The sequence below is a fragment of the Hemitrygon akajei genome, chromosome 14 (assembly GCF_048418815.1).
Source record: "Hemitrygon akajei chromosome 14, sHemAka1.3, whole genome shotgun sequence".
In the NCBI taxonomy this organism is placed as follows: domain Eukaryota; kingdom Metazoa; phylum Chordata; class Chondrichthyes; order Myliobatiformes; family Dasyatidae; genus Hemitrygon; species Hemitrygon akajei.
In genome coordinates, this window is record NC_133137.1 from 60,465,359 (window position 1) to 60,486,690 (window position 21,332).

At 41.4% G+C, this 21,332-nt stretch overlaps 1 protein-coding gene across 1 annotated transcript in view; it reads right to left on the bottom strand.

Annotated features, from left to right (window-relative positions):
* Positions 1-285: 285 nt before the first annotated feature.
* dera (deoxyribose-phosphate aldolase (putative)) overlaps positions 286-21,332 on the bottom strand; it is a 54,787-nt gene continuing 33,740 nt past the window's right edge. The window contains exons 7-9 of the mRNA XM_073066189.1: positions 5,589-5,701; positions 1,201-1,350; positions 286-1,047 (exon numbers count right to left, since the gene is read on the bottom strand). Coding sequence (XP_072922290.1) covers positions 991-1,047; positions 1,201-1,350; positions 5,589-5,701 — 320 coding nt within the window. The 3' untranslated portion in view covers positions 286-990. The remainder of the gene's footprint in view (positions 1,048-1,200; positions 1,351-5,588; positions 5,702-21,332) is intronic.

Consider the following 21,332-nt stretch of genomic DNA (forward strand, 5'->3'; position numbering starts at 1 on the left):
GATCTCAGAAAATGCATTGATGTTCTGGGCTGAACTGAGTTCAGCCGTAAGAACTACACCATTTCTTTCTTTCATTATGACATGACTCCAGCAAGTGAAGTTTTTTCTCCAATTCATGCCAGTTTCAATTTTGCAAAGACTCCTTGATGCCTCACATAGTAACTGCCTCCCTGATGTCTTGACAAATTTGGCTCAATAAAATTCATTTTGATACCACTGAAATTAACCAGTTCAATATCTGTGATTAAAATGAGAAATTAACAAAGAAACAATTGAATACATATATATTTATACATATTCATTTTTATTAAACATGAAAAAATTATTAACATTTGCTTATATTAGTTACATAGGTTAACATGATCTACAGTGCAGAAGACTGACAGAGGACTCAGGATGTCTCCTAACAGAGATGCTTAAATGAAGCTGTACTTATTTGGTAAGTTTACCTCCAAATTGAGCAAAGGACTGACACACAGGCAGATTCTGTGATATCCTGTAATTCCAGCATCAGACCTCCAATGACAGAAGTGGGATCAGAATTCACAGTGCACTTCACTAACCCAGTCTTCTGAGAGGAAGGACCTCAAATGCATTGATCACTATAGTGTGTATTGTATAGTGGTGATAAAATAAAACTATTTCACAGAATGATCTGCCACATACAGCCCTTAAAGGACAAACCCTTCACTATCTTAATATTTAATTAAATTGTCCGGAAAACTCTCGGTATAAATTATCAAAATGAATTTCTTAAATCTCACTTGACCAAAGTACCTTAGAATATATACAAGTTAGCACAGCAGGCAGATTTGTTCAGAACACGTCATGTGAAAAATTGGCATGAAGAACAGCAAAAATGATGCTTTTTAAAAATTGCAACAGAAGTGTTTGCAAAACTCCGGAAGAAGAAAAAAAATCAGAAACGAAGGAATGATTTAGGAATGAGAATCCAGGGCTATTTTCTGACAGGCAGTAATACACGTTCTTTTAAGCCATTGGCAATTCATGAGCTGCTGCATACCTTCCTGTTACATGATGATAGATCTGAAGAAAAAAAATTAAACACATTTCAGCATATCTAAAAGCAAAAGATGTACATGATTAAGCATTTAATACACATTCTCAGCAGGTATAAGAAATTGCCAAACATAACCAGCATTATGTAACCGAAAGATAAGTTGCTGCTGAAATCCTAACCTGTCTTTCAATGTCAGTCAGTAAAGAACTGGCACCCAATCGGAAGAGATTCGGATTTAGCCAGCAGTCTCCCAGCTCTTCTTTGATCAGTATCAGCCAAGACAGTGCATCCTTCGCTGTGCGAATACCCCCTGCTGGCTTAAATCCAACCTGCAAAGCAAAATACAATTCTTAGGAATCTACATCCGAAGAGTCAGCTCGTACATAAGGATTCCCTTTAAAACACTGATTTCAAAATGGTGTTGTCCATTAAGTCTGTTCCGCCATTCAGTGAGATCACACTGGAAAAATTCGTGCTCCAATATAGTCCTGATCCATCACATTCATTTAACCCTCTACCTTCCTTAATTTTAAGATTCAAAGAGCATTTATTATCAAAGAATGTATAAATTATATAACCTAGAGATGTGTTTGCTTGCAGGTAGCCATAAGGCAAGAAACCAAGAAAAAAATATAAGACTAACACCAGTGCACAGAAGAAAGAATAAAATACACAACTCATGCAAACAACTGAAACAAATAACAACATTATGAACCAAACTGAGTCCTCAAATCCGAACCACGAGCAAACTGGAGTAGGCCCAAAGCCTCACTTGTCAGCTCTTCATATTAGTGGGCAGTGTAGTTCATACCCTCAGCTCCATGGAGAGAAGAGTGACTATTGCGGAGAATGAGCAAAATCAGCTCTCGCCTCTGATCCAACATCTTGTCTTTTCAGTCTATCTGGGCCAGCGTTTAAATCGACCAAACAACGGAACAGCAAAAAGCTCCGGAATCCTGGAGAGAGGAGTGAACATCGCAGAGAGCAAGCAAAATAGTCTCTTGCCTCCAAGCTGGGCTGGCGTTTAAATAGTCTAAACAGTGGATCATACCTCACACGCGGACTCGGCCGCTGTGAAAGGCTTGGACCACGCCACCCAGTGAATCACTCCAGGCCCAGATTTCACCACCTAGCCCAAAGCAGCTCTCAAGCTCTTCAAATCAGCTCGGCACCCAGACAGATCCAACCTCACACCCGAGCCAGCTGTGCGGGCATCGGAGCTCATCTGCAATGATTCTGCAATACACCATCCAAGATCATCCCCCTCACTGTTTGCGGTGATAATATAACACAATTTACCTCAGGAAAGGTGTTTCTAGTGAGATTTCTTAACTTTTTAAACTGGCAGTGAGCTGCCGCATGCATTCGATGGCACCATCTTAACTGGAGTTTGTAGCATATTTTACAACATAACCCCTGGTTTGCCATCTAACTCTTTGCTTACAAGTTGTGGTGTAGCTGTCAGCATGAGAAGTCTTGAGTTCTACAAGTGAATCCAAATTATAAAATTGTCATGTTGAATCACTTCTAGCAGTTATAATCCAACAGAAAAACTGTAAGCAGACTTAGGTCACAAAAGGAAAGCTTAAATTGTTAAAAGGCTACAACATCTAGAATCGTAAACACAAAAAAAGTTTGTAAATGAGTGAGTTTCTGAGCTACCTCAGTGTTCCAGTGCATGGATCACAAAAACTAACGGGCAGGTCCAACAAGTGGTTATGAAGGCAAACAACGTGTTGGTCTTTGTTATAAAATGGTTGTATTTATAGAAAAGGGAGGTTTCGTCAAAGTCAAGTTTATTGTCATATGCACAAGTACATGTTAGCACAGATGCAGTGGAAAACTTGCAGCAGTGTCACTGGCACATGACACACAAGTAGAATTCACAAGAAAAAACGTTAATTTTAAAAATGAGTAGGTCTGCAGATGCTGGAAATCCAATGCAATGCATACAAATTGCTGGAGAAACTCAGCAGATCAGGCAGCATCTATGGACATGAATAGATAGTTGACATTTCAAGCTGAGCCTGTTCTTCAGGACTGAAAAGGAAAGGGGAAGATGCCAGAATAGAAAGGTGGGGGAGGGGAAAGAAGCTAGCTGGAAGGTGAGAGGTGAAGTCAGGTGGGTGGGACAGCTCATGGGCTGGAGAAGCAGGAATCTGATAGGAGAGGAGATTGGACCATAGGAAAAAGGGAAGGAGGAGGGGACCCAGGTGGAAGTAATAGGCAGTGTGAAGAACTAAAAGGTCAGATTGGGGAATGGGGGGGGGGGGGGGGCAGGTAGGAAATTTGTTTACTGGAAGGAGAAATTGATATTCATGTCATCAGGTTGGAGAGTAGCCAGATAGATTATAAGGTAAACACGAGGAAATCTGCATATGCTGGAAATTCAAGCAACACACACAAAATGCTGGTGGAACGCAGCGGGCCAGGCAGCATCTATAGGGAGAAGCACTGTCGATGTTTCGGGCCGAGACCCTTCGTCAGGACTAACTGAAAGGAAAGATAGTAAGAGATTTGAAAGTAGGAGGAGGAGGGGAAAATGCGAAATGATAGGAGAAGACCGGAGGGGGTGGGGTGAAGCTGAGAGCCAGAAAGGTGATTGGCAAAAGGGATACAGAGCTGGAGAAGGGAAAGGATCATGGGACAGGAGGCCTAGGGAGAAAGAAAGGGGGAGGGGAGCACCAGAGGGAGATGGAGGAGGCCACCTACGCTCTGTCGGTCAGAGAAAGCAGGATCTCCCAGTGGCCACACATTTTAATTCCACGTCCCATTCCCATTCTGATATGTCTATCCATGGCCTCTTCTACTGTCAAGATGAAGCCACACTCAGGTTGGAGGAACAACACCTTATATACCGGCTGGGTAGCCTCCAACCTGATGGCATGAACATTGACTTCTCTTAACTTCCATTAATGCCCCTCCTCCATCCTTACCCCACCCCTGATATATTAGTTTTTGTCCCCCTCCTTTTTTTCTCTCTTTCTGCCCATCACTCTGCCTGTTCTCCATCTCCCTCTGGTGCTCCCCTGCGTCTCAATATCACCAAGACCAAGGAGATGGTGGTGGACTTTAGGAGATCTAGGCCTCATATGGAGCCAGTGATCATTAATGAAGAATGTGTGGAGCAGGTTAAGACCTACAAGTATCTGGGAATACAGTTAGACGAGAAGCTAGACTGGACTGCCAACACAGATGCCTTGTGCAGGAAGGCACAGAGTCGACTGTACTTCCTTAGAAGGTTGGCGTCATTCAATGTCTGTAGTGAGATGCTGAAGATGTTCTATAGGTCAGTTGTGGAGAGCGCCCTCTTCTTTGTGGTGGCGTGTTGGGGAGGAAGCATTAAGAAGAGGGACGCCTCACGTCTTAATAAGCTGGTAAGGAAGGCGGGCTCTGTCGTGGGCAAAGTACTGGAGAGTTTAACATCGGTAGCTGAGCGAAGGGCGCTGAGTAGGCTACGGTCAATTATGGAAAACTCTGAACATCCTCTACATAGCACCATCCAGAGACAGAGAAGCAGTTTCAGCGACAGGTTACTATCGATGCAATGCTCCTCAGACAGGATGAAGAGGTCAATACTCCCCAATGCCATTAGGCTTTACAATTCAACCGCCAGAACTTTTTAAAAGTTATTATTAATGCTTTTTGAGATAGTGATTTAGATGCATATCATATTTTTTTACTGAGTTAAGTATTGTATGTAATTAGTTTTGCTACAACAAGTGTATGGGACATTGGAAAAAAGTTGAATTTCCCCATGGGGATGAATAAAGTATCTATCTATCTATCTATCTATCTATCTATCATTCTTTCTCCCTAGGCCTCCCATCCCATGATCCTTTCCCTTCTCCAGCTCTGTATCCCTTTTGCCAATCACTTTTCCGGCTCTCAGCTCCACCCCACCCTCTCTGGTCTTTGGTCTTCTCCTATCATTTCGCATGTCCCCCTCCTACTTTCAAACCTCTTACCATCTTTCCTTTCAGTTAGTCCTGAAGAAGGGTCTCGGCCCGAAACGTCGACAGTGCTTCTCCCTATAGATGCTGCCTGGCCTGCTGCGTTCCACCAGCATTTTGTGTGTGTAGATTATCAGATGTCGGTCCATGGATTCCTTTCGTACCAAGATGAAGCCACCCCTTAGGGTGGAGGAGCAACATCTTATATTCTGTCTGGGTACCCTCCAACCCGATTGCATGAATATCAGTTTCTCCTTCAGACGCTTGCCAAAGCCTCAATCTCTATTATAACCCTGCCAGGCTCTCATCACACTATTACCCCAACTGGGGCCCTCAACCCCACCACTCTAATCCACAAGAAGTCAAATTTCTGGCAGTCAATCCCCAACTCATACAGCCCACAAAGATCCCCAGTCTTCAACCAACTAGGCTGCAGCAAGATATCTTTCTAATTTCTTTCTCATGGAACTTAGGAACTTCTTAGCTATTGTTCATTAGAATCAGCTTTCCTCTTAAGTGAATAAGCAATTTTCCAAAAAAATATACATAGAATTATGCTGAACAAGTTATATATGAATTTGCAGTTGCAAATATTTCCCCTTTTGTTGCCGTACCTTATAGCCCATCTTCCTGTAATAGTCTTTGATGGCCCTCACCATCACCAGGGCAACAGGGAATGTGGCATTTACCCCTTCTTTTCCTGTAGAAGTCTTTATAAAATCAGAACCTTAAAATAAAAAGGGAAATATGATCAATTAAAATGGCCTATGAAGTTAGTAAAGAAACAAGTTTTCAATATACTGCATATTTTTGAATAAAAATATTGTGGGTCCAATTGTGCATAGCTATAGAATATGTTTCTCAACTCAATGTTACTTCTGAATAATAATAGATGGCATTGGTAAAATGCTGACTTTCTACAAGAATTCCATTACAGTGACAATAAGAGGATAATACTGAACAGAAATGTAATTAATGAACTGTAAGTACAGTTATAGATTCAATAAGGAAAAGATCAAAAGAAGTTAGAAGATGGGGAGGAAGAAATAAGACAAAAGAACAAAATTAGGTCATTCGGCTCGTCAAGTCTTCTCCGCCATTCCACTGTGCCTGATTTACTATCCCCCTCAACCCCATTCTCCTGCCTTCTCCCTGTAACCTTTGACTCCCTGACTAATCAAGAACCTATCAGCCTCTGCTTTAAATATACTCAATGACTTGGGCTCCACAACTGTCTGTGACAATGAATTCCACAGATTCACTACCCTATGGCTGAAGAAGTTCCTCCTCATCTCTGTTCTAAATGGATGTCCCTTTATTCTAATGCGGTGTCCTCTAGTCCTAAACTCTCCCACTATATTTAACATCTTCTCTACATCCACTCTATCTAGGACAGCAATATTCAACAGGTTTCAGTAAGATTCCACCTCTTTCTTCTAAACTACCATGAGTACAGACCTAAAGCCATCAAACAATCATCATACCTTAACCCATTCATTCCTGGAATAATGCACTTCCTCTGGACCCTCTCCAATGTCAGCACATCTTTTCTTAGATATGTGGCCCAACACTGCTCACAATACTCCGTGTGGTGTGACCAATACCTTATAAAGCTTCAGCATTACATTCTTGCTCTTATATTTTAGTCCTCTCAAAATGAATGTTAACATTGCATTTTGCCTTCCTTATCACTGACTCAACCTTCAAGTTAACCTTTAGGGAATACTGCACAAGGACTCTTAAGTCCCTTTCAACTTTCTCCTGGTTTAGAAAATAGACTACATCTTTATTCTTACTTACTTTCCTACACTATATTCCATCTGCCACTTTTTTGCCCATTCTCCCAAACTGCCCAAGTCCTTTTGCAGACTCCTGTTTTCTCAACACCACCAGCCCCTCCATTTATCTGTATATCATCTGCAAACTTAGCCACAAAGCCATAAATTTCATCATCCAAATCATTGTCCTGAAACATGAAAACAAGCGGTCCTGACACCAACACCTGCGGAACACGACTAGTCAATGGCAGCCAATTAGAAAAGGCCCTCTTTATTCCAACTCTTTGCCTCCTGCCAGTCAGCCAATCTTCTATCCATGCTAGTATCTTTCTGTAACACCATGGATTCTTATCTTGTTAGACAGCCTCATGTGCAGTACTTTGTCAAAGGTCTTCTGAAAATCCAAGTAAATAACACCCACCGACTCTCCTTTGTCTATCCTGCCTGCTGTTTCCTCAAAGAATTCCAACAGATCTGTCAGTCAAGATTTCTCCTTAAAGAAACCATGCTGACTTTGGCCTATTTTATCATGTGCCTCCAAGTACCCCAAAATCTCATTATTAATAATGGGCTCCAACATCTTCCCAACCACCGAAGCCAGGGCAAGTGGCCTATAATTTCCGTACTTCTGCCTCCCTCACTTCTTAAAGAGTGGAGTGACATTGCAACTTTCCAGTCTTTTAGAACCATTACAGAACCTAGTGATTCTTGAAAGGTTATTACTAATGCCTCCATAATCTCTTCAGCTACTTCTTTCAAAACCCTGGGGTGTAGTCCATCTGGTCCACCTTCAGAGCTTTCAGCTTCCCAAACATTTGCTCCTTAGTAATAGCAACTAGACTCACTTATTCCCCCCAATACTCTTGAACTTCCATATTGCTAGTGTCTTTGACAGTGAAGAAGTTCATCTGCCATTTCCTTGTCCCCCATTACTACCTATCCAGCGTCATTTTCCAGCGGTCCGATATTGACTCTTGCCTCACTTTTATTCATTTTTTCTGAAAATTTTGGTACCCTCTTTTATATTATGCCCTTTCTTTTCCTTTAATGCTGTCTTTGACTTCTCTTGTCATCCACAGCTGCCTCATCCTCCTTTTGAAAGATTTCTTCATCTCTGGGATGTATCTATCCTATGCCTTCCAAACTGCCCCCAGAAACTCCAGCTATTCTGTTCTGCTGTCATTTCTGATACCTTGTTAGTGTTCCCTTCCAATTAAATTTTGCCAGCTCCTCTCTCATGCCTCTGTAATCTCCTTTATTCCACTGTAACAATGATACATCTGACAGTATCTTCTCCTTCTCAAACTGCAGGGTGAATTCTATCATATTATTATCACTACCTCCTAAGGGTTCCTTTACCTTAAGCTCCCTAATCAAATCTGGCTCATTGCACAACACTCAATACAGAATTGCCTTATCACTTGTGGGCTGAACCACAAGCTGCTCTAAAAAGCCATCTTGTAGGTATTCTACAAATGCCCTCTATTGGGATCCAGCACCAATCTGATTTTCCCAATCTACCTGCATACTGAAATTCCCCTTTTTACATGCCTTTTCTATCTCCCGTTGAAATTGTAACTCACATCCTAGCAACTGTTTGGAGGCCTGTATCAGGTTCTTTTTAATCTTGCAGTTCCTTAACTCTACCCACAAGGATTTTACATCTTCTGATCCTATGTCACCTTTTTCTACAGATTTGATTTTTTTTTTAACCAACAGAGCATCCCACCCCTTTACCTGTCCTTCCAATCAACATGTATCCTCGGATGGAGTGGGAGGGTGAACAGCCAGTGGTCGTGGTGCACATAGGTACCAATGATATAGGTAAAAAACGGGGTGAGGTCCTACAAGGTGAATTTAGGGAGTTAGGAGATAAACTAAAAAGTAGGACCACAAAGGTAATAATCGTTGGATTACTACCAGTGCCACGTGCTAGTCAGAGTAGAAATAGGAGGATATTTCAGATGAATACGTGGCTTGAAAAATGGTGCAAGGGGGAGGGATTCAAATTTCTGGGGCATTGGAACCAGTTCTGGGGGAGGTGGGACTGGTATAAACAGGACGGTCTGCACCTGGGCTGGACTGGAACCAATGTCCTAGGGGGAGCGTTTGCTACTGCTGTTCAGGAGGCTTTAAACTAATGTGGCAGGGGGATGGGAACAAGTGCAGAGAGACAGAGGGGTGTAAAATGAGGGTAGAAGCAAAAAGTAGTAAGGTGAAAAGTAAAAGTGGCAGGCAGGCAAATCCAGAGCAAAAACCAAAAAGGGCCACTTTTCAACATAATTGTATAAGGGCTAAGAGTGTTGTAAAAACAAGCCTGAAGGTTTTGTGTGTCAATGCGAGGAGCATTCGTAACAAGGTGCATGAATTGAATGTGCAGATAGTTATTAATGAATATGATATAGTTGGGATCACAGAGACATGGCTCCAGGGTGACCAAGGATGGGAGCTCAACATCCAGGGATATTCAATATTCAGGAGGGATAGACAGGAAAGAAAAGGAGGCAGGGTAGCATTGCTGGTTAGAGAGGAGATTAACGCAACAGAAAGGACATTAGCCTGGAGGATGTGGAATCGATATGGGTAGAGCTGCATAACACTAAAGGGCAGAAAATGCTGGTGGGAGTTGTGTACACCTAACAGTAGTAGTGAGGTTGGGGATGGCATTAAACAGGAAATTAGAAATGCGTGCAATAAAGGAACAGTAGTTATAATGGGTGACTTCAATCTACATACAGATTGGGTGAACTAAATTGGTAAGGGTGCTGAGGAAGAGGATTTCTTGGAATGTATGCGGGATGGTTTTCTGAACCAACATGTCGAGGAACCAACTAGACAGCAGGCCATTCTAGATTGGGTATTGAGCAATGAGGAAGAGTTAGTTAGCAATCTTGTCGTGCGAGGCCCCTTGGGTAAGAGTGACCATAATATGGTGGAATTTTTCATTAAGATGGAGAGTGACATAGTTAATTCAGAAACAAAGGTTCTGAACTTAAAGAAGGGTAACTTTGAAGGTATGAGACGTGAATTAGCTAAGATAGACTGGCAAATGATACTTAAAGGGTTGACGGTGGATATGCAATGGCAAGCATTTAAAGATCGCATGGATGAACTACAACAATTGTTCATCCCAGTTTGGCAAAAGAATAAACCAGTGAAGGTAGTGCACCCGTGGCTGACAAGGGAAATTAGGGATAGTATCAAGTCCAAAGAAGAAACATATAAATTAGCCAGAAAAAGCAGCACACTTGAGGACTGGGAGAAATTCAGAGGAGGACAAAGGGCTTAATTAGGAAAGGTGGCAGGAAACATAAAAACTGACTGTAAAAGCTTTTATAGATATGTGAAAAGAAAAAGATTGATCAAGACAAATGTAGGTCCCTTACAGTCAGAAACAGGTGAATTGATCATAGGGAACAAGGACATGGCAGACCAATTGAATAACTACTTTGGTTCTGTCTTCACTAAGGAGGACATAAATAATCTTCCAGAAATAGTAGGGGACAGAGGGTCTAGTGAGATGGAGGAACTGAGGAAAATACATGTTAGTAGGGAAGTGGTGTTAGATAAATTGAAGGGATTAAAGGCAGATAAATCCCCAGGGCCAGATGGTCTGCATCCCAGAGTGCTTAAGGAAGTAGCCCAAGAAATAGTGGATACATTAGTGATAATTTTTCAAAACTCCTTAGATTCTGGATTAGTTCCAGAGGACTGGAGAGTGGCTAATGTAACCCCACTTTTTAAAAAAGAGGGAGAGAAAACCCAGGGAATTATAGACTGGTTAGTCTGACATCGGTGGTGGGGAAAATGCTAGAGTTGGTTATCAAAGATGTGATAACAGCACATTTGGAAAGAGGTGAAATCATCGGACAAAGTCAACATGGATTTGTGAAAGGGAAATCATGTCTGATGAATCTTATAGAATTTTTTGAAGATGTAACTAGTAGAGTGGATAGAGGAGAGCCAGTGGATGTGGTATATTTAGATTTTCAAAAGGCTTTTGGCAAGGTCCCACACAGGAGATTAGTGTGCAAACTTAAAGCACACGGTATTGGGGGTATGGTATTGATGTGGATAGAGAATTGGTTGGCAGACAGGAAGCAAAGAGTGGGAGTAAATGGGACCTTTTCAGAATGGCAGGCAGTGACCAGTGGGGTACTGCAAGGCTCAGCGCTGGGACCCCAGTTGTTTACAATATATATTAATGATTTAGACGAGGGAATTAAATGCAGCATCTCCAAGTTTGCGGATGACACGAAGCTGGGCGGCGGTGTTAGCTGTGAGGATGCTAAGAAGATGCAGGGTGACTTGGATAGGTTAGGTGAGTGGGCAAATTCATGGCAGATGCAATTTAATGTGGATAAATGTGAGGTTATCCACTTTGGTTGCAAGAACAGGAAAACAGATTATTATCTGAATGGTGGCCGATTAGGAAAAGGGGAGGTGCAACGAGACCTGAGTGTCATTGTACACCAGTCATTGAAGGTGGGCATGCAGGTACAGCAGGCGGTGAAAAAGGCAAATAGTATGTTGGCATTCATAGCAAAAGGATTTGAGTACAGGAGCAGGGAGGTTCTACTGCAGTTGTACAAGGTCTTGGTGAGATCGCACCTAGAGTATTGTGTGCAGTTTTGGTCCCCTAATCTGAGGAAAGACATTCTTGCCATAGAGGGAGTACAAAGAAGGTTCACCAGATTGATTCCTGGGATGGCAGGATTTTCATATGAAGAAAGACTGGATCGACTAGGCTTATACTCACTGGAATTTAGAAGACTGAGGAGGGATCTTATTGAAACGTATAAAATTCTAAAGGGATTGGACAGGCTATATGCAGGAAGATTGTTTCCGATGTTGGGGAAGTCCAGAACGAGGGGTCACAGTTTAAGAATAAAGCGGAAGCCTTTTAGGACGGAGATGAGGAAAAACTTCTTCACACAGAGAGTGGTGAATCTGTGGAATTCTTTGCCACAGGAAACAGTTGAGGCCGGTTCATTGGCTATATTTAAGAGGAAGTTAGATAAGGTCCTTGTGGCTAAAGGGATCGGGGGTATGGAGAGAAAGCAGGTACAGGGTTCTGAGTTGGATGATCAGCCATGATCATACTGAATGGAGGTGCAGGCTCGAAGGGCCGAATGGCCTACTCCTGCACCTATTTTCTATGTTTCTATGTTAAGCTCTCAACTATGATCTTCTTTCAGGCACACCTCACTGATGCCTATAACATCATACCTGTCAAACCCTAACTGCACTACAAGATCATCTACCATATTCCATATACTATATGCACTGAAATATAAAACCTTCAGTTCTGTATTTATCCCCTTTTCAGTTTTGCTTCCTTGTTACATTTCAGCTCATTCCATTGACTGCAATTATGCTCTATCATCTGCTGGTCCTTCCCCAGTCTCATTACACACTACATCTACTTATATGCCAAGTATCCTGAGCCCTATCACTACAGTTCCCGTACCCCTGTCAAATGAGTCTAAACCCTTCCCAACAACTCTAACAGACCTGCCTGCAGGGAGATTCTTTCACCTCAGGTTCAGGTGTAAACTTTCCTTTGTACAGGTCATAACTTCCCCAGAAGAGATCCCAACGATCCACTGCACCAGTTCCTCAGCCAGTCATTCATCTGTACTATCATCCTGTTGCTGCCCTGACTAGCATGTGGCACTGGGAGTAATCCAGACATACTACCTTGGAGGTCCTGCTCTTCAGCCTCGTCCTTCGTTCCCTATACTCACTGCACAGGACCTCTTCCCCCTTTCCACCAATGTCATTGATGCCAATTTTGCACCATGACCTCTGGCTGCTCACCCTTCCTCGAGAATATTCTTCAGCCACTCTGAGAGACATCCTGGGACCAAGCACCTGGGAGGCAACACACCATCCTACTGTCTCATTCATGTCCACAGAATCTCTTGTCTATCCCCCTAAGTCTCGAGTCTCCTATCACTATCACTCTACCTGACTTTACCCTTCCCTGCTGATCCTCGAGCTGGCTACAGTGCCACTGGCCTGGCTGCAGCTGCTGTGTCCAGATAGGTCATTCCGCCCCCCCCCCCACCCCCAACACTATCTAAAGGGGTAAACTTGTTGCTGAGGGGAATGGCCACAGGGGAACCCTGCTTTAACTGCTGATCCTTATTTCTCCTGTTGGCCATTCATCAACTGTCTGAAGCCCGCACTCTGGGTACGACCACCTGAGTCAAAGCCTCATCTATGAGGTTTTCAGCCTCCTGGACAGTCCTGAGTACATCCAGCTCCAGCTCCTTGACCACTTCACTGAGGACTGCACTTGCTACAGATGTAGTCATCAGGGAGACCTTTAAGTCTGCAATCCCACATTTTCCAGGAGGAGCATTCCAACTCTTTCCTGCCTATAATTGTGCTACCTTGGGCTTGAACTTCTAAAGCTTAAGTTCTACAAGCAACTAAATTATTCTAAATGACTCAGCCCCCTTAGCTTCCACCTGTTCTCATCTAGGCCTTTTGAGACCAAGATGTACCACTCTAACACTGGGCCACTCCAACAATAGCTCTCCACTTACAACTTGTTTCTTTTATCGTCCCTTGCTAATTTAGTAATAACCCCAGTAATCTCCCGCTTGGCAGACAAGTTCTGAAAGGTCCCAGTCGCTTTTTAAACCCGGTGCATAAAGTCCACAAAGAACTATCTCTAACTCACTCCACTAAATCAAGGAAAATTTATGTGATTCAGTTAGCAGCAACTCTTGAGAGGAAGGTTTATCTCCCTGACTTCAGCAAATTATCTTGCCTATTACCTATGTGTAGTAAATCTGCCTTTTTAAAGATATATCATTTAGAGATATTAAAATTGGTTTATTACTCTCATAATTTTAAGCAGCTGGGGTCCCATATCTAAGGAATGATGTACTGTCCCTGGAAAAGGTCCAGAGGAGGTTTATGAGAATGTCACGGCGACTGTAGGGTTAATACATGAGGAGGGTTTGATGTCTCTCAGTCTGTATTCACTGGAGTTTAGAAAAATGAAGGGAGAATCTCATTGAAAGCTACCAAATATTGAAAGGCCATGGACAGAATGTTTCCAGTAGTGAGAGATTCTGGGACCAGAGAGCACAACCTCAGAATAAAAGGATCTCCATTTAGAGTAGAGATGAGAAGGAATTTCTTTAGCCAGGGGGTGATGAATCTGTGGAATTCGTTGCCACCGATGACTGTGGAGACCAAGTCATTAAAGCAGAGGTTAATAGGTTCTTGATTAGTAAGGGTATCAAAAGCTACAGGGAGAAGGCAGGAGAATAGGGTTGGGGGTAAAAATAAATCAGCCATGATCAAATGGTGGAGCAGACTCAAAAGGCCAAGTGACCTAATTTTGCTCCCATGTTCGGAGAACTAAGAAAAGCTTCACTTTATATGCAACTTATACAAATCATTTCAGTTACATCAGTGCATTCAGGTAGTACAGTGGAGGTAAATGATACATTGCAAGGACATAACAAGATAGATTGTGAGCAAGATTCCATCTGATTTTACTTGGGTAACATTTAATAGTTTTACACTAGCAGGACAAAGACTGTCCATATGCCTGGTCGTACATGCTATGAGGTATCTGATAGGAAAGGAGAGAAATGTGAATGTCCAAAGGGCGTAGGGTCTTTGATTATGTTGGCTGCTTTACAAAGCAAGCAAGAAGTATAAACAGAGTCCTTAGCGGAACAGTTGCCATACCAAGCCAAGATGCATCCGGATAGGATGCTTTCTATGATGCATCAATAAAAATTGGTGACTGTCAAAGGAGATATGCCAAATCTCATTAGCCTCCTGAGGAAGTAGAGATCTGGTTCACTTTCTTGACAATGGCATCTATGTGGTTGGAGCAGGATAGTCTATTAGTCACATTCACTCCTAGGAGCTGAAAGCTTCCAACACTAGTACAGAGAGGTAGAATGTCCAGTTTATGGATTTGCTGTGTTTAAATTTGCTGCCACATATACCTGTGACTTTGCATTTCCTCCCCATTCCCCACCACCATTAGATTAACTAATGGAATGTGAAGCACTCTGGGATGACCTGAGGATTTACGGAAGTACAATGTAAAACATTATTTTTACTTGCAGGAAGGACAATGAATTGCAAGGCATTGTATAATTTGCCCACCTTCTAATAAATCATATAGTTGATAATTCAGAGTAAAAGCACACTATATACTGTAGATAACTTACAGTGACCTAACAAGATTCACTTTGGAATGAAGCAGCAATGCAGGTATCTTATTCCCTGCACTGAACTTCATGTGTATAGCAAATAAATGAGAAAAGTTATATTTTCAAAGTAAGCATGTGCCTTGGATTTGGCGTTATGTGTCGATTCAGAGAATGCAAAAGCATTAGCATCATGAAGTTTTTCAACTGGATCAAAACATAGGGCAAGGAAAATCCATGCACCATCTTTAGAGACATCATACAGTATTTCTGTAAAGTATTTTGGACAAGATCCTAAAACGGCCATTTCCAAGTTCAAAATGCAATATGTTATTGGACCCCTGCTAGAGAGTGAAACTCATTTACTCAGCAGGCAGAAAGGAGTGCAAAGTGACAGTTTTTAGTGTGCAAAACCAAGGTCACAAGAAGCCATCTGTTCAAAGGAAAGCATATGTCTGCCCCCTGGAAGATAAGATTTGTCGGTGCTGGGGCTTTGCATTTCCCAAATAGTCTTCATAAGTCTCATACAATTGGATGCCATCCAACAGACTGTCCCTCCATAGGAGTCTGCTAGGTCACAATGGCTGCCAAGTAAGGCTGTTAAGTTTTGGGTGTGATCTCCAGAGAATAAAATTGTGAGAGTAATGACTTTGATTTGACCATAGACAGACTTCAGTAGAATTTGAAAGAATAAGCCTTTGAACATAACTCAAAGAGTTTAGTATTTGGAAGAAGAAATGCACAAATAGATAACAGGAGAAAGTGAAGAGGTGATCAAGCTCGAGTGATCACTCTGGATTGGATTATCCACCTTTTACACTGAATGCCATGACATTTGATATTCTGAAAACCTCAACAAGCCTACTAAGCCCACAGTAGGCTGCCTCTTCGATGTATTCCATGCATATAACCAATACTTGCTTGAGGAGAGCATCACATGGTTTGCCTTCATACCACTTCCTCCATTCCAAGGATGATGATGTGAAAATACTTCGGGATCTTTTTCAGTTTTTCCCATCGTGGGGTCAGGAGTAGATTGCATCTGTGTGTAGGTGCGTATACCAGCAGTGTTCCTGAAATGTACAAGAATTCTAAAGGGCTTTACAGGGTCGATGTACAGGACCTAATACTTTTGGTGGTTTAGGTGTGCAGAACCACATTTCACCACTCAAAATTAGTGGCAGACTACCTGGGATGGATGAAATCTCTTCACCAATAGATTAGCAAACCTTTGCAAGTCTCCATTCAAGGGAGTTGTAGAGGTTCAATTGCTAGCCATTTTCAAGACAGAAATTGATAGTTATTTATATATCTTAAAACTCCTTTTAAGAATTATTGAATACCGTACTCAAACTAATCTCATGATATTACAGCAGTCATCTACTACATCTAGTGTTCCCTGGGTGCCCTCGGTGAGATGCGATGTAGATTGGGTAACTGCTTTGTTAAGAAAATTCACTCCATCCACCATATTAGGAGGAATTTCCTGGTGGGCACCCATTTTAATTCTACTTCCCATTCCCATATGTTGTTCCCTGGCCTCTTCAACTGTCGTAATGAATCCACATGCAGGTTGGAGGAACAAAACCTCATATTTTGACAGGATAGCTTTTAACCTGTTGGCTTGAAAATTGACTTTTCCAACTTCCAGTAATTTATTCCCCCTTCACCTTCTTTCTTTTCCCATTCCTCATTCTGGTTCTCCTCTCACCCCTTCCTTTTTCTTCACCTGCCCATCATATTCCTTTGCTGCCCCTCCTCCTTCCCTTTCTTCTATGGTTGATTGTCCTCTCCTATCAAATTCCTTCTTCTTCATCCCTTTTTCTCTTCCACCTATCACCTCCCAGCTTCTCACTTTCTTTACCCACCCATTCACCTTCACCCTAACTTGTTTTCACCTATCACCAGCCAGTTTGTTCTCCTTCTACTCCCCCATCATCTTATTCTGGCCTCTTCCCCTTTTCTTTCCAGTCCTGATGAAGCACCTCAACCTGAAACTTCGACTGTTTTTTCCTCTCCATAGATGCTACCTGGCCTGCTGAGTTTCTCCAGCACTCTATGTGTGTTGGTCAAGATTTTAGGATTTTATTCCTTGGAATATAGAAGATTGAAGGGAGATTTGATATACAGAATTATGAGGGGTACAGATTGAGTAAATGCAAACAGGCTTTTTCCACTGAGGGTGGGTGGGACTACAACTAGATGTCATGGGTTAAGGGTGAAAGGTGAAAAGTTTAAGGGAAACATGAGGGGAAACTTCTTCATTCAGAGGGCTGTGAGAGTGTGGAATGAACTGGTACTGCAAGTGGTGCATGTAAGCTCAATTTCAATGTTTAAGAGAAGCTTGGATAGGTACATGGCCCAGGTGCAGGTCGATAGGACCAGGCAGTTGAAATGGTTCAGCACAGTTTAAATGGGCCAAAGGGCCTGTTTCTGTGCTATACTTTTCTAGCATCTGCAGAATCTCTTATGTTTATAATATTACAACTGTGTATATTGCATCTTCCTATATGGAATCCAAACAACTTTTCAATTTGTAAGTGCAAGTTCCTATTAGTATTGATATTTTTGTAGAGGTCTGAGACTGAAAATTATGGGATGACGTCTCGTGTGGCCTGAGCTAGGCATTTTACTTCATTTTAGCACAGGCAAATTCATTTTAAGATTGTTTAATACAGCCCATAACCAGACTTTTTCTTTTGACATTTAATAATCAGCTTTTGATGAAATAGATAGATAACATTCTTATTCTCAATGCTTCACAATGTGTCTTAATTACATCCACTACCAAATTCATTTGCTTCAATTCTCCAAGGGTTTTAGCTGCAATTCTGCACCTCATCACTAAACAGGACAAGATTAACATTTTTCAGTTCATTAAAGAAATGTTCTATGTGTTATTTCCTTTGTACTCATCTTTCTTAATTATCACGTAATGGCTAATGCTTTTTAAATACATTTTTGAGAATTAAAATACAATTCATTTGCAACCCAAAGACTGTGAAGAGTGATATAAAATTACTGACTCCGAAGATTAATGTATCAAATTATTACTCTAATTTTAAAATTCTAAGTCACGAATATTTAACGAGAAAAGAACAGATGAAAAAAAATCATTATTTGGAAGAAAGTGTTAAATTAATTTCCAAAGTAGATCAGTATGCAATTAGTTATAATCAGCTTTATCTGCAATTATGATAAAATGACAGAAATTATATTGTAGCCCTTTGAGGACTAGCTTTCCTTTTCATAACTGATTTCTAAAAAAATGTGATTCTGTTCTCATGCAGCTGGAAAGTAGAGAAATATCCTATTCAAAAATCTCGAGGCGTGGGTGGGAAAGAGGTACTAGGAGATGCCAGAACCAAGTTCAATATCATAGGCATTAATCCCCAAAGGTAAAAATTGATTACAAGATAATTCAGGAGACAATTAAAGCTTAGTGATTTAACAGAGTATTATAAAGCCAAAATGAGAGATTATTGCACTCTGGTACAAAACAGGTTAGCTTTAGTTTATTAGCTTTAGTTTATTAAACAAGTGGAAATTATGCTCATGTCTCCATTAGATGTATGTGAGGAAGCAAGTGAACATAATCTGAGCCATCCCTTGTACAGCTACACTGGCCTCATCTATACTGTAACTCAGGAGTGAGCTCCCCAAAAGCTATGCATGCATGGTTGGTGAACTTTCAATTGTGAACATGAATGGCTGTCTGGAGAATCCATGACACAAGTGTTTTTACAGTTCCACAAAGGCAAGTTTGATTAATTCCACAGAAGCACTACAATGGAAATATGTTAAAAAAAACATGGTTCTGGGAAAAATGTGATGGAGTTTTGGCCTCTAACAAGTGGAAAGACTGCAAATAGTGGTAGCTGTTATTTTTCAGAAAGCTTTTAAGTAATCAGTGGATCACTGAGAAAACAGGTCAACTTTTGATGTGTTACTCCTGCATCAGTTTCTCTTTTTCTTAATTCCCTTCAGACTTTAATCCAGGAGAAGGGCTTTACCAAGATAGCATCTTACTTTTTCAATATATATTGAATGACCTGTCTACTGTTAAAGCTGTATGATCTGGACACTGAGGCAGCTGAGAGATACAAGCTGCCATTCAAACAAATTTCACTAACTTTTGACCACGAAGATCTAAATGTAAGTTTGAACCCAAGTGTCTTAAATGTCCTAACCAATGAATAAAGGCTAATGCAATATCTATGGAAACTGCCATCACAAAGGGATTTGGGCTGGACCAAACTGTACAAGCATACTGCAAAAAATGGATTATGGGAAAACCCACTGGGATTTCATGGGGCTGGTGTAAGGAAAACCACCTGCAATGGGAAAAGCCTGTGGAACCCCTTCCCATTCAGATGGTAATATTAGCTATTTGGTAGGAGGTGGGGGTAAATAACATTAAAGGGTAAGAGAATCATACATCACCTGCAGTACATTAAACTTGGTTTGCCTACAATCTAATCTGTTGTCATTCTATTAACACAAGTTACTTATTGCTTGCAAAATACAAGTTTCATGCTCGAGGCATTTTTTTGTAAGAGATAGAACATAAATTTGGGAATATTTAGATTTATTTTGAGTGGACTAGAGTATAAAAGCAAAGATGTAATGTTGAGACTTGGTAAGGCATTGGTCAGACCGCACATGGAGTATCGTCAGCAGTTTTGGGCCCCTTATTGAAGAAAAGATGTTCTGTCATTGGATAGGGTCCAGAGGAGGTTCATGTGAATGATCCTGGGAATTAAAGGGGTAATGGATGAGGATTGTATGATAGCTCTGGGCCTGTTCTCAACGAAATTTACAAGAATGAGGAGAAATTTCATTTAAGCCTATTCGATATTGAAAGACCTAGAAAGAGTCGATGTGGAACGGATGCTTCCTAAAGTGAGGGAGTCTAGGACCAGAGAACACAGCCTCAGAATAGAGTATGCCCATTTAGAACAAAGATGAAAAGGAATGTCTTTTGGGTGACGGTGAGGTTGAGGAATCTATGGAATTCATTACCACAAATGGCTGTGGAGGCCACGTCATTGGGTATATTTAAAGTGGAGCTTGACAGGTTTTTGATTTGTCAGGACATCAAAGGTTATGGGGAGAAGGCAGGAAAATGGGATTGAGAGGAAAATTAAATCAGCTATGATGGAATGGCAGGGCAGACTCAATGGGCAGAATGCCCTAATTATGCTCCAGTGTCTTATGGACTTATAACCCAAAATTTAGATTAAAGATCTGGCCTAAAAGTTCTTCTGTACCTTAAAAGTAAGGTTAAGTAAATTCTGCTGGCATATGCTTCAAAATGGTGACAAACATACCAGTATCCAAGAAGAGCAGGGTGAGAAGCCTCAAACACTATTGCCCAGTGACACTCACATCTGATGTGATGTAAAACAAGAGAAAATATGCAAATGCCGGAAATCCAAGTACCGTAGATTCCGGATTTTAAGCCGCTACTTTTTTCCCACATTTTGAACAGCTTTGAACTCTGCGGCCTTTAAAACGGAGCGGCTAATACATTTTTTTTTCATGCCGCCGAAAACATTTTGCCTCGTAACAGTAGACCAATAAAATTGATGAGTAGTTCACAGAGGTCCAATGAAATTGTACGATAAATCAAGCGCACTTTCACAATTAAATTATTGTAAATCAGTCATTTGTACTCACCCTCATCAACATGGAAAACACTCGAAGAAAAGCATTGTGCTGCCTTTATGGCAGTTATTTAGTTTATAATATTTTTGCTTAGTAATTCATTTTCTAGTTAAAGTTAGAAGAGTTTTAACTATATTTGTTTTCTGTACTACATCGCGGGATGCTATGACGTCACACCTGGTTTCGCCGCGTCTTGTGGGATACCAGTTTGCGATAAACAGGAAGGAGGGGGCATTAGACCCGAGCGAAACGCTGCTTTTAAATGCCGTTTGCGATAAACGGGACGGCGGGGGGGGGGGGGGGAGCGGCGGAGCGAAAACGCTGCTTTTAAGTTAAAGGCGATCAATAACTTTTCCTGGTAGGCTGCAGTATATATATTTTTTACCAGTCGTTAGGAGATATTGGAATGTTGTTCAGTAAAGAAGTATACACAACGTATATTTAAAAGTAGCCGCGTTACGGGCACAGTTCGAAAAAAAGCATTTGCAATATGTATTTGTTTTTGTTACCATATGGATTTAATTAAAAGTTAAAAAATCCTCACGTGTAATATCTTTCTGTGTAAATATCTCATATTACAACGTGGGACACCTGCGGCCGAAAATCCGGTGCGGCCTAAAATCCGGTGCGGCCTTTACAAGTAAAAAATTGATTTTATTTCTAAAATTAGAGCCAGCGGCTTTTAATCAGGTGCGCTCTGTAGTCCGGAATCTACGGTAATACA